Genomic DNA, 15017 nt, shown 5'->3' on the forward strand with positions numbered 1-15017 from the left:
AAGGTGCAGCTGTGGGCTCTCCTCCACAGATGGAAGTGAATCGTCTGGTGCAGCAGTGTAAAAGAGAGCAGCTTAAACAACGCGTTTAAAGCTCTGCAAATAAATTGTTTTTATTTCTTATATTTAAGCCTTGTTTTTTTGGCTTTTGTCTATCCAAATAAACCCCCCAAAAACGCTGCCGACTCTGTAAGGGTTCACCTTTATTGAGACACTTTTGACTAATATCAGCGCAAAGTGGATGCTGTATGCAGCTATAGCTGCTCTCTTTTACACTGCTGCTCCAGACGATTCCCTTCCATCTGTGGAGGAGAGCCCACAGCTGCACCTTGGAAGTTTGGATGCTTTCTGTATCGGCGTACTGACTGCTGCATAAAACGTCAGCCTGCCCATTCGCACTTCTTTACATAAGAGTGCCAGTACTCTTGTGAGTATATCTACTACCGTTTGTCTCTTTCTGTGACTTCAGTTTATTGATCTTATTTGCACTATGAGGCGCTGTCGTCTTTTGCTCACTTTTTAGATACACTGCTTTGATCATCCAGTCCCAAGACTAGCTGCCTGCTGCACCTAGACATTATCACCTTGCCAAAGTCTTCATCTTATTCACAGAGACACTTATCGTTTGAGAAACTGCTCACAACCACATTTTGGGACATCCAAATGATAAGCCCTTCAAACATTTCTTTCTTTATATTTAGATATTGTATTCAAATGTACTAATTTTTTCATCTGCTTGTTTTGCTTTATTGATTTGTTTCATTACCTTAGTATTATTATTTTGGTTTCATTTGCATATTTTTTCACAATTTTTTTTTCTTTTTTTTTTCTTTCACATTGTCACATTATCAATTCTTTCAATTTTTGTGACTATTTTGTTTCCATCAATTGTCGCCCTGGAGTATAGGGGCTTGTCACCTTGATTAGGAACACTTTGACGTGTTAGCTATTTGGCGCACTCTACCACTATACTGCAGTATAGTTTTTTCTTCTTTGTCAGTCAGTACCCTGAAGGGTCAGATTTCTGCATTTTCTATTTTTGCTACATAAGCATCTGTCGGACGTGCCAGGTGTGCATTCTTTTTGTCAGGAACTGGTCGGAATCAGGCTTGTGTTTAAGCCAGCTGTTTTCCGCCTTCGAGCCTAACTTTGTTCTTAAAGTTTGTGGCAGGCTCTGTTTGAGCCTTTTTATTCCATAGATATTAATTTGTTATTTTGGAAGACCAATTCTTCTGTTTAGAGAGTCTTGGGATTCTCAGCTTGGCAGTGTGATTCGCCTTATCTTTTTTTGTACTAATATCTTAGAACAAAATATATCTACAGGTGACTGAGAATTTTTGCCAGTCTTCTGTTTTTTGGTTTCTCTGGGACTTGTACAGTTCAGACAGCTCAGCTATGTTTCTTACCATTTGGTGAGAAGTATAATCGTTTGGTTTATGTGTCTGCTGGACAGCAGCCCCCTGAGAGAATTACAGCTCAGGGATGTTTCAGCTTCTTGGTTTTTTGATAATGAAGCTTCTGGGGTTCAGATTTTCAAGGCTGCAACTTGGTACTCTCTGCATAATTTTTACAAATGTGATGTTTTTGTCTCTGCTGAGGCTTCTTTTGAGAGAGAGAGGTTCTTCAAGCAGTGTTGCCTCCTGTTTAGGTTCCGGTCTTGTCCCTCCCTTATCTGTGTCCTCTAGCTTGGGTATTGGTTCCCAACAGTAATTGAAGATGATTCCATGGACTCACCATATCTTAGGAAAGAAAACTAAATTTATGCTTACATGATAAATTTCTTTCTTTACAGATATGGTGAGTCCATGGCCCGCCCTTTCTTTTAACACTGTTATTTTTTACTAACACCTTAACAGCTCTGCTGTGGTGCTCTTTGCCGCCTCTTGCTGACCAGGAGTGATTTTCCCAACAGTAATTGAAGATAATTCCGTGGACTCACCATATCCGGAAAGAGAGAAATTTATTAGGGTAAGCTTAAATTTAGTTTTCAAACACTCTGGTAAACTCTATTATGGTTCCAGATTCAGCATCAGTGCTCCAGAACAGCTCTTGGTTCAGACTTAGAGACATTAAACCCCCCAAAAAATTAATGATTCAGAAAGAGCACACAAATGTAAACAACTTTCCAATGTACTTCTTTTATCTTTTATCTATTTGCTGTATTCTCTTGTTATCCTTTGTTGAAAAGCTAGGGGCTAGCTACTGATTGGTGGCTGCACATATATGCCTCCTGTAGTTGCCTTACCAATGTATTTAGTTCTCAGAAGTGCATTGCTGCTGCTTCTTCAAGAAAGGATTCCAAGAGAATGAAGCATAATTGATAATAGAAGTTAATGGGAAAGTTTTATCTAAATGATGGAAGAACATGTTTAGGTGTAATGTCCCTGAGTGATATGGTGAGGTTGGCTCAGTAATGGCACATTATTTGCTTTTTTCCGACAGGTTCTACCAATTACGAGGCTTCTGATTCTGAGGGAGTTGAGTTTCTTGTGAAGTCGGAAGATGACTCTTCCACAGATCCTTTGCAACAGGACAACTCTGAACCCAAAAAGGAAATAACGGACATTGCTGCCACTGCAGAGTCTCTACAGCCTAAAGGCTACACTCTGGCTACCACGCAGGTACAGTGAAGTGTATTAGGGGCGGGTTGTGCTTCATCTAGACCATTACATACAGTAGAGTCTCTCTACAGCCTAAAGGCTACACTCTGGCTACCATGCAGGTACAGGGAAGAGTATTAGGGGCGGTTGTGCTTCATCTAGACCATTACATACAGCAGTCTCTCTACAGCCTAAAGGCTACACTCTGGCTACCACGCAGGTACAGAGAAGAGTATTAGGGGCGGTTGTGCTTCATCTAGACCATTAAATACAGTAGAGTCTCTACAGCCTAAAGGCTACACTCTGGCTACCACGCAGGTACAGGGAAGAGTATTAGGGGCGGTTGTGCTTCATCTAGACCATTAAATACAGTAGAGTCTCTACAGCCTAAAGGCTACACTCTGGCTACCACGCAGGTACAGGGAAGAGTATTAGGGGCGGTTGTGCTTAATCTAGACCATTACATACAGTAGAGTTGCATGACCAACAATGCAGAAAACCATTGTGGAATAACTTTATTTCAAATGAGCAGTAGATTTTGTTTTACTAATTTGTCATTTTCTTTTTCCGTGCCTTCTATTAACCAATCACAAACTGCACATATACTGTCACAAGGATATCTTTACTGAGCATGTGCAAACTATGGCGATACATTTAACCCCAATAACTTTTTTTGTTTTCTCAGACCAGACACATTTAGAATAAACTTTATTTAAAGGGACAGCCTACTTGATTTTTTTTTATTGTTTAAAAGATTGTAATGCCTTAACTACCCATTTCCCAGCTTTGCATAACAATCGTTGTTAAAGTAATATAATTTATAACTTCTAAATCTGTCTGTTAGCCCCTGTGACCGCCACTTAGGTCAGTGCATTTTGTTAGCTTTTCACTGCTAGACAGTTGTAGATAATAATCATACATAACGCCACGGAAGTGAGCACAGTCAGCAGTAATTTGCTAATATGCAAATTTGTAAAAAGCACTAAGATAAAAGGGGGGCATCTGCAGAGGCTTATGTAAAATCAGTTTTATGCAGAACTGGGGCATGGGTAATAAACTGATTATCTTTCTTTTCTTCTATAAGATACGACAAGTACACTGATTCATCCTTTACTTGTGGGATATTATCCTCCTGCTAACAGGAAGTGGTAGAGCACAACAGTAGAGCTGTCTATATAGCTCCTCCCTTGACTCCACCCCCCAGTCATTCTCTTTGCCTACACTAAGTAATAGGAAGAGTAGTTCCCACAGAATGGCTGAGGAGTACTTAAGAAACTTCAGTGCGAGGAACGTTTTTCATGCTACAAGCATTGAGGTATGTTCAGTCATTTTTTTCTGGAGACACTGGTATTTCAGAATTGGCTGACAGTATCCCCATGAGGGAAAGGGTAAGCAGTAATCCTAATGTATAGAGAAGGGTATTACTGGACCTGTATGTTGGACTGTAAAAAATGGTTGACACTGATCACATGTTTGTGGGCAAACGATTCTATGTTGGGAGATAAAATAACGTTTCTTTCATGTAATTGGCAAGAGTCCATGAGCTAGTGACGTATGGGATATACATTCCTACCAGGAGGGGCAAAGTTTCCCAAACCTTAAAATGCCTATAAATACACCCCTCACCACACCCACAATTCAGTTTTTACAAACTTTGCCTCCTATGGAGGTGGTGAAGTAAGTTTGTGCTAGATTCTACGTTGATATGCGCTCCGCAGCAGGTTGGAGCCCGGTTTTCCTCTCAACGTGCAGTGAATGTCAGAGGGATGTGAGGAGAGTATTGCCTATTTTGAATGCAATGATCTCCTTCTACGGGGTCTATTTCATAGGTTCTCTGTTATCGGTCGTAGAGATTCATCTCTTACCTCCCTTTCTCCAACATAGGTGTGTCCGGTCCACGGCGTCATCCTTACTTGTGGGATATTCTCTTCCCCAACAGGAAATGGCAAAGAGCCCAGCAAAGCTGGTCACATGATCCCTCCTAGGCTCCGCCTTCCCCAGTCATTCTCTTTGCCGTTGTACAGGCAACATCTCCACGGAGATGGCTTAGAGTTTTTTGGTGTTTAACTGTAGTTTTTATTCTTCAATCAAGAGTTTGTTATTTTAAAATAGTGCTGGTATGTACTATTTACTCTGAAACAGAAAAGTGATGAAGATTTCTGTTTGTAAGAGGAAAATTATTTTAGCAACCGTTACTAAAATCGATGGCTGTTTCCACACAGGACTGTTGAGAGGAATTAACTTCAGTTGGGGGAAACAGTGAGCAGACTTTTGCTGCTTGAGGTATGACACATTTCTAACAAGACTATGTAATGCTGGAAGCTGTCATTTTCCCTATGGGATCCGGTAAGCCATTTTTATTACATAAGAATAAAGGGCTTCACAAGGGCTTTTAAGACTGGTAGACATTTTCTGGGCTAAAACGATTGATATATAAGCTTTTTTAATACTTCATAGCTTTGAGGAATTATTTTATTCTTGGGAATTATGTAAAATAACCGGCAGGCACTGTATTGGACACCTTGTTCTCTAGGGGCTTTCCCTAATCATAGGCAGAGCCTCATTTTCGCGCCTCTATTGCGCAGTTGTTTTTGAGAAGCATGACATGCAGATGCATGTGTGAGGAGCTCTGATACATAGAAAAGGCTTTCTGAAGGCGTCATTTGGTATCGTATTCCCCTTTGGGCTTGGTTGGGTCTCAGCAAAGCAGATACCAGGGACTGTATAGGGGTTAAACATAAAAACGGCTCCGGTTCCGTTATTTTAAGAGTTAAAGCTTTCAAATTTGGTGTACAATACTTTTAAGGCTTTAAGACACTGTGGTGAAATTTTGGTGAATTTTGAACAATTCCTTCATACTTTTTCACATTTGCAGTAATAAAGTGTGTTCAGTTTAAAATTTAAAGTGACAGTAACGATTTTATTTTAAAACGTTTTTTGTACTTTGTTATCAAGTTTATGCCTGTTTAACATGTCTGAACTACCAGATAGACTGTGTTCTGTATGTGGGGAAGCCAAGGTTCCTTCTCATTTAAATAGATGTGATTTATGTGACACAAAATTTAGAGAAAATGATGCCCAAGATGATTCCTCAAGTGAGGGGAGTAAGCATGGTACTGCATCATCCCCTCCTTCGTCTACGCCAGTCTTGCCCACACAGGAGGACCCTAGTACATCTAGTGCGCCAATACTCCTTACTATGCAACAATTAACGGCTGTAATGGATAATTCTATCAAAAACATTTTAGCCAAAATGCCCACTTATCAGCGAAAGCGCGACTGCTCTGTTTTAGAAAATACGGAAGAGCATGAGGACGCTGATGATATTGGTTCTGAAGTGCCCCTACACCAGTCTGAGGGGGCCAGGGAGGTTTTGTCTGAGGGAGAAATTTCAGATTCAGGGAAAATTTCTCAACAAGCTGAACCTGATGTGATTACATTCAAATTTAAATTGGAACATCTCCGCGCTCTGCTTAAGGAGGTGTTATCTACTCTGGATGATTGTGAGAATTTGGTCATTCCAGAGAAATTATGTAAGATGGACAAGTTCCTAGAGGTCCCGGGGCCCCCCGAAGCTTTTCCTATACCCAAGCGGGTGGCGGATATTGTAAACAAAGAATGGGAAAGGCCCGGCATACCTTTCGTCCCTCCCCCTATATTTAAGAAATTGTTTCCTATGGTCGACCCCAGAAAGGACTTATGGCAGACAGTCCCCAAGGTCGAGGGGGCGGTTTCTACTCTAAACAAATGCACCACTATACCCATAGAAGATAGTTGTGCTTTCAAAGATCCTATGGATAAAAAATTAGAGGGTTTGCTTAAAAAGATGTTTGTTCAGCAAGGTTACCTTCTACAACCAATTTCATGCATTGTTCCTGTCACTACAGCAGCGTGTTTCTGGTTCGATGAACTAGAAAAGGCGCTCAATAAAGATTCTTCTTATGAGGAGATTTTGGACAGAATTCATGCTCTCAAATTGGCTAACTCTTTCACCTTAGACGCCACTTTGCAATTGGCTAGATTAGCGGCGAAAAATTCTGGGTTTGCTATTGTGGCGCGCAGAGCGCTTTGGCTAAAATATTGGTCAGCGGATGCGTCTTCCAAGAACAAATTGCTTAACATTCCTTTCAAGGGGAAAACGCTGTTTGGCCCTGACTTGAAAGAGATTATTTCTGATATCACTGGGGGTAAGGGCCACGCCCTTCCTCAGGATAGGTCTTTCAAGGCTAAAAATAAACCAAATTTTCGTCCCTTTCGCAGAAACGGACCAGCCCCAAGTGCTACATCCTCTAAGCAAGAGGGTAATACTTCTCAAGCCAAGCCAGCCTGGAGGCCAATGCAAGGCTGGAACAAAGGTAAGCAGGCCAAGAAACCTGCCACTGCTACCAAGACAGCATGAGATGTTGGCCCCCGATCCGGGACCGGATCTGGTGGGGGGCAGACTCTCTCTCTTCGCTCAGGCTTGGGCAAGAGATGTTCTGGATCCTTGGGCGCTGGAAATAGTCTCCCAAGGTTATCTTCTGGAATTCAAGGGGCTTCCCCCAAGGGGGAGGTTCCACAGGTCTCAATTGTCTGCAGACCACATAAAAAAACAGGCATTCTTACATTGTGTAGAAGACCTGTTAAAAATGGGAGTGATTCATCCTGTTCCATTAGGAGAACAAGGGATGGGGTTCTACTCCAATCTGTTCATAGTTCCCAAAAAAGAGGGAACATTCAGACCAATCTTAGATCTCAAGATCCTAAACAAGTTTCTCAAGGTTCCATCGTTCAAAATGGAAACCATTCGAACAATTCTTCCTTCCATCCAGGAAGGTCAATTCATGACCACGGTGGATTTAAAGGATGCGTATCTACATATTCCTATCCACAAGGAACATCATCGGTTCCTAAGGTTCGCCTTTCTGGACAAGCATTACCAGTTTGTGGCACTTCCATTCGGATTAGCCACTGCTCCAAGAATTTTCACAAAGGTACTGGGGTCCCTTCTAGCGGTGCTAAGACCAAGGGGCATTGCAGTAGTACCTTACTTGGACGACATTCTGATTCAAGCGTCGTCCCTTCCACAAGCAAAGGCTCACACGGACATCGTCCTGGCCTTTCTCAGATCTCACGGGTGGAAAGTGAACGTAGAAAAAAGTTCTCTATCTCCGTCAACAAGAGTTCCCTTCTTGGGAACAATAATAGACTCCTTAGAAATGAGGATTTTTCTGACAGAGGCCAGAAAATCAAAACTTCTAAACTCTTGTCAAGTACTTCATTCTGTTCCTCTTCCTTCCATAGCGCAGTGCATGGAAGTAATAGGTTTGATGGTCGCGGCAATGGACATAGTTCCTTTTGCGCGAATTCATCTGAGACCATTACAACTGTGCATGCTCAGTCAGTGGAATGGGGATTATACAGACTTGTCTCCGACGATACAAGTAGATCAGAGGACCAGAGATTCACTCCGTTGGTGGCTGTCCCTGGACAACCTGTCACAGGGGATGAGCTTCCGCAGACCAGAGTGGGTCATTGTCACGACCGACGCCAGTCTGGTGGGCAGGGGCGCGGTCTGGGGACTCCTGAAAGCTCAGGGTCTTTGGTCTCGGGAAGAATCTCTTCTCCCGATAAATATTCTGGAACTAAGAGCGATATTCAATGCTCTCAAGGCTTGGCCTCAGCTAGCAAAGGCCAAATTCATACGGTTTCAATCGGACAACATGACGACTGTTGCGTACATCAACCATCAGGGGGGAACAAGGAGTTCCCTGGCGATGGAAGAAGTTACCAAAATCATTCAATGGTCGGAGACTCACTCCTGCCACTTGTCTGCAATCCACATCCCAGGAGTGGAAAATTGGGAAGCGGATTTTCTGAGTCGTCAGTCATTTCATCCGGGGGAGTGGGAACTCCATCCGGAAATCTTTGCCCAAATTACTCAGTTGCGGGGCATTCCAGACATGGATCTGATGGCCTCTCGTCAGAACTTCAAGGTTCCTTGCTACGGGTCCAGATCCAGGGATCCCAAGGCGACTCTAGTAGATGCACTAGTAGCACCTTGGACCTTCAAACTAGCATATGTGTTCCCACCGTTTCCTCTCATTCCCAGGCTGGTAGCCAGGATCAATCAGGAGAGGGCATCGGTGATCTTGATAGCTCCTGCGTGGCCACGCAGGACTTGGTATGCAGACCTGGTGAATATGTCATCGGCTCCACCATGGAAGCTACCTTTGAGACGAGACCTTCTTGTTCAAGGTCCGTTCGAACATCCGAATCTGGTCTCACTCCAACTGACTGCTTGGAGATTGAACGCTTGATTTTATTAAAGCGGGGGTTCTCAGATTCTGTCATTGATACTCTTGTTCAGGCCAGAAAGCCTGTAACTAGAAAAATCTACCATAAAATATGGAAAAGATATATCTGTTGGTGTGAATCTAAAGGATTCCCTTGGGACAAGATAAAAATTCCTAAGATTCTATCCTTTCTTCAAGAAGGTTTGGAGAAAGGATTATCTGCAAGTTCTTTGAAGGGACAGATTTCTGCTTTGTCTGTGTTACTTCACAAAAAGCTGGCAGCTGTGCCAGATGTTCAAGCTTTTGTTCAGGCTCTGGTTAGAATCAAGCCTGTTTACAAACCTTTGACTCCTCCTTGGAGTCTCAATTTAGTTCTTTCAGTTCTTCAGGGGGTTCCGTTTGAACCCTTACATTCCGTTGATATTAAGTTATTATCTTGGAAAGTTTTGTTTTTGGTTGCAATCTCTTCTGCTAGAAGAGTTTCAGAGTTATCTGCTCTGCAGTGTTCTCCTCCTTATCTGGTGTTCCATGCAGATAAGGTGGTTTTGCGTACTAAACCTGGTTTTCTTCCGAAAGTTGTTTCTAACAAAAACATTAACCAGGAGATAGTCGTGCCTTCTTTGTGTCCGAATCCAGTTTCAAAGAAGGAACGTTTGTTGCACAATTTGGATGTAGTTCGTGCTCTAAAATTCTATTTAGATGCTACAAAGGATTTTAGACAAACATCTTCCTTGTTTGTTGTTTATTCTGGTAAAAGGAGAGGTCAAAAAGCAACTTCTACCTCTCTCTCTTTTTGGCTTAAAAGCATCATCAGATTGACTTACGAGACTGCCGGACGGCAGCCTCCTGAAAGAATCACAGCTCATTCCACTAGGGCCGTGGCTTCCACATGGGCCTTCAAGAACGAGGCTTCTGTTGATCAGATATGTAAGGCAGCGACTTGGTCTTCACTGCACACTTTTACTAAATTTTACAAATTTGATACTTTTGCTTCTTCTGAGGCTATTTTTGGGAGAAAGGTTTTGCAAGCCGTGGTGCCTTCCATCTAGGTGACCTGATTTGCTCCCTCCCTTCATCCGTGTCCTAAAGCTTTGGTATTGGTTCCCACAAGTAAGGATGACGCCGTGGACCGGACACACCTATGTTGGAGAAAACAGAATTTATGTTTACCTGATAAATTACTTTCTCCAACGGTGTGTCCGGTCCACGGCCCGCCCTGGTTTTTTAATCAGGTCTGATAATTTATTTTCTTTAACTACAGTCACCACGGTATCATATGATTTCTCCTATGCAAATATTCCTCCTTTACGTCGGTCGAATGACTGGGGAAGGCGGAGCCTAGGAGGGATCATGTGACCAGCTTTGCTGGGCTCTTTGCCATTTCCTGTTAGGGAAGAGAATATCCCACAAGTAAGGATGACGCCGTGGACCGGACACACCGTTGGAGAAAGTAATTTATCAGGTAAACATAAATTCTGTTTTTCAGATCGACGATATACTCTTTTATATATATATATATATATATATATACCATTACCTCTGCTAATTTTCGTTCCAGTACTGGTTTGGCTTTCTACAACATGTAGATGAGTGTCCTGGGGTAAGTAAGTAAGCTTATTTTCTGTGACACTCTAAGCTATGGTTAGGCACTTTTTTATAAAGTTCTAAATATATGTATTCAAACATTTATTTGCCTTGACTCAGGATGTTCAACATTCCTTATTTTCAGACAGTCAGTTTCATATTTGGGATAATGCACTTGAATCAATTATTTTTCTTACCTTAAAAATTTGACTTTTTTTCCCTGTGGGCTGTTAGGCTCGCGGGGGCTGAAAATGCTTCATTTTATTGCGTCATTCTTGGCGCAGACTTTTTTGGCGCAAAAAATCTTTTCCGTTTCCGGCGTCATACGTGTCGCCGGAAGTTGCATCATTTTTGACGTTCTTTTGCGCCAAAGATGTCGGCGTTCCGGATGTGGCGTCATTTTTGGCGCCAAAAAGCATTTAGGCGCCAAATAATGTGGGCGTCTTATTTGGCGCTAAAAAATATGGGCGTCTCTTTTGTCTCCACATTATTTAAGTCTCATTTTTTCTTTGCTTCTGGTTGCTAGAAGCTTGTTCATTGGCATTTTTTCCCATTCCTGAAACTGTCATTTAAGGAATTTGATCAATTTTGCTTTATATGTTGTTTTTTCTCTTACATATTGCAAGATGTCTCACGTTGCATCTGAGTCAGAAGATACTTCAGGAAAATCGCTGTCTGGTGCTGGAACTACCAAAGCTAAGTGTATCTGCTGTAAACTTTTGGTAGCTATTCCTCCAGTTGTTGTTTGTATTAATTGTCATGACAAACTTGTTAATGCAGATAATATTTCCTTTAGTAATGTACCATTACCTGTTGCAGTTCCATCAACATCTAATGTTCAGAATGTTCCTGATAACATAAGAGATTTTGTTTCTGAATCCATCAAGAAGGCTATGTCTGTTATTCCTCCTTCTAGTAAACATAAAAAATCTTTTAAAACTTCTCTTTATACAGATTAATTTTTAAATGAACATCATCATTCTGATTCTGATGACTCTTCTGGTTCAGAGGATTCTGTCTCAGAGATTGATGCTGATAAATCTTCATATTTATTTAAAATGGAATTTATTCGTTCTTTACTTAAAGAAGTACTAATTGCTTTAGAAATTGAGGATTCTGGTCCTCTTGATACTAATTCTAAACGTTTAGATAAGGTCTTTAAATCTCCTGTGGTTATTCCAGAAGTTTTTCCTGTTCCTAGTGCTATTTCTGAAGTAATTTCCAGAGAATGGGATAAATTGGGTAATTCATTAACTCCTTCTAAACGTTTTAAGCAATTATATCCTGTGCCGTCTGACAGATTAGAATTTTGGGACAAAATCCCTAGAGTTGATGGGGCTATTTCTACCCTTGCTAAACGTACTACTATTCCTACGTCAGATGGTACTTCCTTTAAGGATCCTTTAGATAGGAAAATTGAATCCTTTCTAAGAAAAGCTTATCTGTGTTCAGGTAATCTTCTTAGACCTGCTATATCATTGGCTGATGTTGCTGCAGCTTCAACTTTTTGGTTGGAAACTTTAGCGCAACAAGTAACAGATCATGATTCTCATAATATTATTATTCTTCTTCAACATGCTAATAATTTTATCTGTGATGCCATTTTTTATATTATCAGAGTTGATGTCAGGTTTATGTCTCTAGCTATTTTAGCTAGAAGAGCTTTATGGCTTAAAACTTGGAATGCTGATATGGCTTCTAAATCAACTCTACTTTCCATTTCTTTCCAGGGTAACAAATTATTTGGTTCTCAGTTGGATTCTATTATCTCAACTGTTACTGGTGGGAAAGGAACTTTTTTACCACAGGATAAAAAATCTAAGGGTAAAAACAGGGCTAATAATCGTTTTCGTTCTTTTCGTTTCAACAAAGAGCAAAAGCCTGATCCTTCATCCTCAGGAGCAGTTTCAGTTTGGAAACCATCTCCAGTCTGGAATAAATCCAAGCCTTCTAGAAAAGCAAAGCCAGCCTCTAAGTTTACATGAAGGTGCGGCCCTCATTCCAGCTCAGCTGGTAGGGGGCAGGTTACGTTTTTACAAAGAAATTTGGATCAATTCTGTTCACAATCTTTGGATTCAGAACATTGTTTTAGAAGGGTACAGAATTGGTTTCAAGATGAGACCTCCTGCAAAGAGATTTTTTCTTTCCCGTGTCCCAGTAAATCTAGTGAAAGCTCAAGCATTTCTGAATTGTGTTTCAGATCTAGAGTTGGCTGGAGTAATTATGCCAGTTCCAGTTCTGGAACAGGGGATGGGGTTTTATTCAAATCTCTTCATTGTACCAAAGAAGGAGAATTCCTTCAGACCAGTTCTGGATCTAAAAATATTGAATCGTTATGTAAGGATACCAACGTTCAAAATGGTAACTGTAAGGACTATCTTGCCTTTTGTTCAGCAAGGGCATTATATGTCCACAATAGATTTACAGGATGCATATCTGCATATTCAGATTCATCCAGATCATTATCAGTTCCTGAGATTCTCTTTTCTGGACAAACATTACCAGTTTGTGGCTCTGCCGTTTGGCCTAGCTACAGCTCCAAGAATTTTTACAAAGGTTCTCGGTGCCCTTCTGTCTGTAATCAGAGAACAGGGTATTGTGGTATTTCCTTATTTGGACGATATCTTGGTACTTGCTCAGTCTTTACATTTAGCAGAATCTCATACGAATCGACTTGTGTTGTTTCTTCAAGATCATGGTTGGAGGATTATTTCACTAAAAAGTTCATTGATTCCTCAGACAAGGGTAACCTTTCTGGGTTTCCAGATAGATTCAGTGTCCATGACTCTGTCTTTGACAGACAAGAGACGTCTAAAATTGATTTCAGCTTGTCGAAACCTTCAGTCACAATCATTCCCTTCGGTAGCCTTATGCATGGAAATTCTAGGTCTTATGACTGCTGCATCGGACGCGATCCCCTTTGCTCGTTTTCACATGCGACCTCTTCAGCTCTGTATGCTGAATCAATGGTGCAGGGATTTCACAAAGATATCTCAATTAATATCTTTAAAACCGATTGTACGACACTCTCTAACGTGGTGGACAGATCACCATCGTTTAATTCAGGGGGCTTCTTTTGTGCTTCCGACCTGGACTGTAATTTCAACAGATGCAAGTCTCACAGGTTGGGGAGCTGTGTGGGGATCTCTGACGGCACAAGGAGTTTGGGAATCTCAGGAGGTGAGATTACCGATCAATATTTTGGAACTCCGTGCAATTTTCAGAGCTCTTCAGTCTTGGCCTCTTCTGAAGAATCGTTCATTTGTTTTCAGACAGACAATGTCACAACTGTGGCATACATCAATCATCAAGGAGGGACTCACAGTCCTCTGGCTATGAAAGAAGTATCTCGAATTCTGGTTTGGGCGGAATCCAGCTCCTGTCTAATCTCTGCGGTTCATATCCCAGGTATAGACAATTGGGAAGCGGATTATCTCAGTCGCCAAACGTTGCATCCGGGCGAATGGTCTCTTCACCCAGAGGTATTTCTTCAGATTGTTCAAATGTGGGAGTTTCCAGAAATAGATCTGATGGCGTCTCATCTAAACAAGAAACTTCCCAGGTATCTGTCCAGATCCCGGGATCCTCAGGCGGAAGCAGTGGATGCATTATCACTTCCTTGGAAGTATCATCCTGCCTATATCTTTCCGCCTCTAGTTCTTCTTCCAAGAGTAATCTCCAAGATTCTGAAGGAATGCTCGTTTGTTCTGCTGATAGCTCCGGCATGGCCTCACAGGTTTTGGTATGCGGATCTTGTCCGGATGGCCTTGGACTCTACCGCTAAGACCAGACCTTCTGTCGCAAGGTCCTTTTTTCCATCAGGATCTCAAATCCTTAAATTTAAAGGTATGGAGATTGAACGCTTGATTCTTTGTCAAAGAGGTTTCTCTGACTCTGTGATTAATACTATGTTACAGGCTCGTAAATCTGTATCCAGACAGATATATTATAGAGTCTGGAAGACTTATATTTCTTGGTGTCTTTCTCATCATTTTTCTTGGCATTCTTTTAGAATTCCGAGAATTTTACAGTTTCTTCAGGATGGTTTAGATAAAGGTTTATCCGCAAGTTCTTTGAAAGGACAAATCTCTGCTCTTTCTGTTCTTTTTCACAGAAAGATTGCTAATCTTCCTGATATTCATTGTTTTGTACAAGCTTTGGTTCGTATAAAACCTGTTATTAAGTCAATTTCTCCTCCTTGGAGTTTGAATTTGGTTCTGGGGGCTCTTCAAGCTCCTCCGTTTGAACCTATGCATTCATTGGACATTAAATTACTTTCTTGGAAAGTTTTGTTCCTTTTGGCGATCTCTTCTGCCAGAAGAGTCTCTGAATTATCTGCTCTTTCTTGTGAGTCTCCTTTTCTGATTTTTCATCAGGATAAGGCGGTGTTGCGAGCTTCTTTTGAATTTTTACCTAAAGTTGTGAATTCCAACAACATTAGTAGAGAAATTGTGGTTCCTTCATTATGTCCTAATCCTAAGAATTCTAAGGAGAAATCGTTGCATTCTTTGGATGTTGTTAGAGCTTTGAAATATTATGTTGAAGCTACTAAGTCTTTCCG

At 41.3% G+C, this 15017-nt stretch overlaps 1 protein-coding gene across 1 annotated transcript in view; it reads left to right on the plus strand.

The window, feature by feature from the left end:
* The window catches only part of SRCAP (Snf2 related CREBBP activator protein), a gene marked incomplete at its 3' end in the record, with an annotated part of 711452 nt that overhangs the window by 320339 nt on the left and 376096 nt on the right, over window positions 1-15017 (plus strand). The window contains 1 exon segment of the mRNA XM_053695102.1: window positions 2440-2618. Coding sequence (XP_053551077.1) covers window positions 2440-2618 — 179 coding nt within the window.

Source organism: Bombina bombina, chromosome 11 (assembly GCF_027579735.1).
Source record: "Bombina bombina isolate aBomBom1 chromosome 11, aBomBom1.pri, whole genome shotgun sequence".
Classification (NCBI taxonomy): domain Eukaryota; kingdom Metazoa; phylum Chordata; class Amphibia; order Anura; family Bombinatoridae; genus Bombina; species Bombina bombina.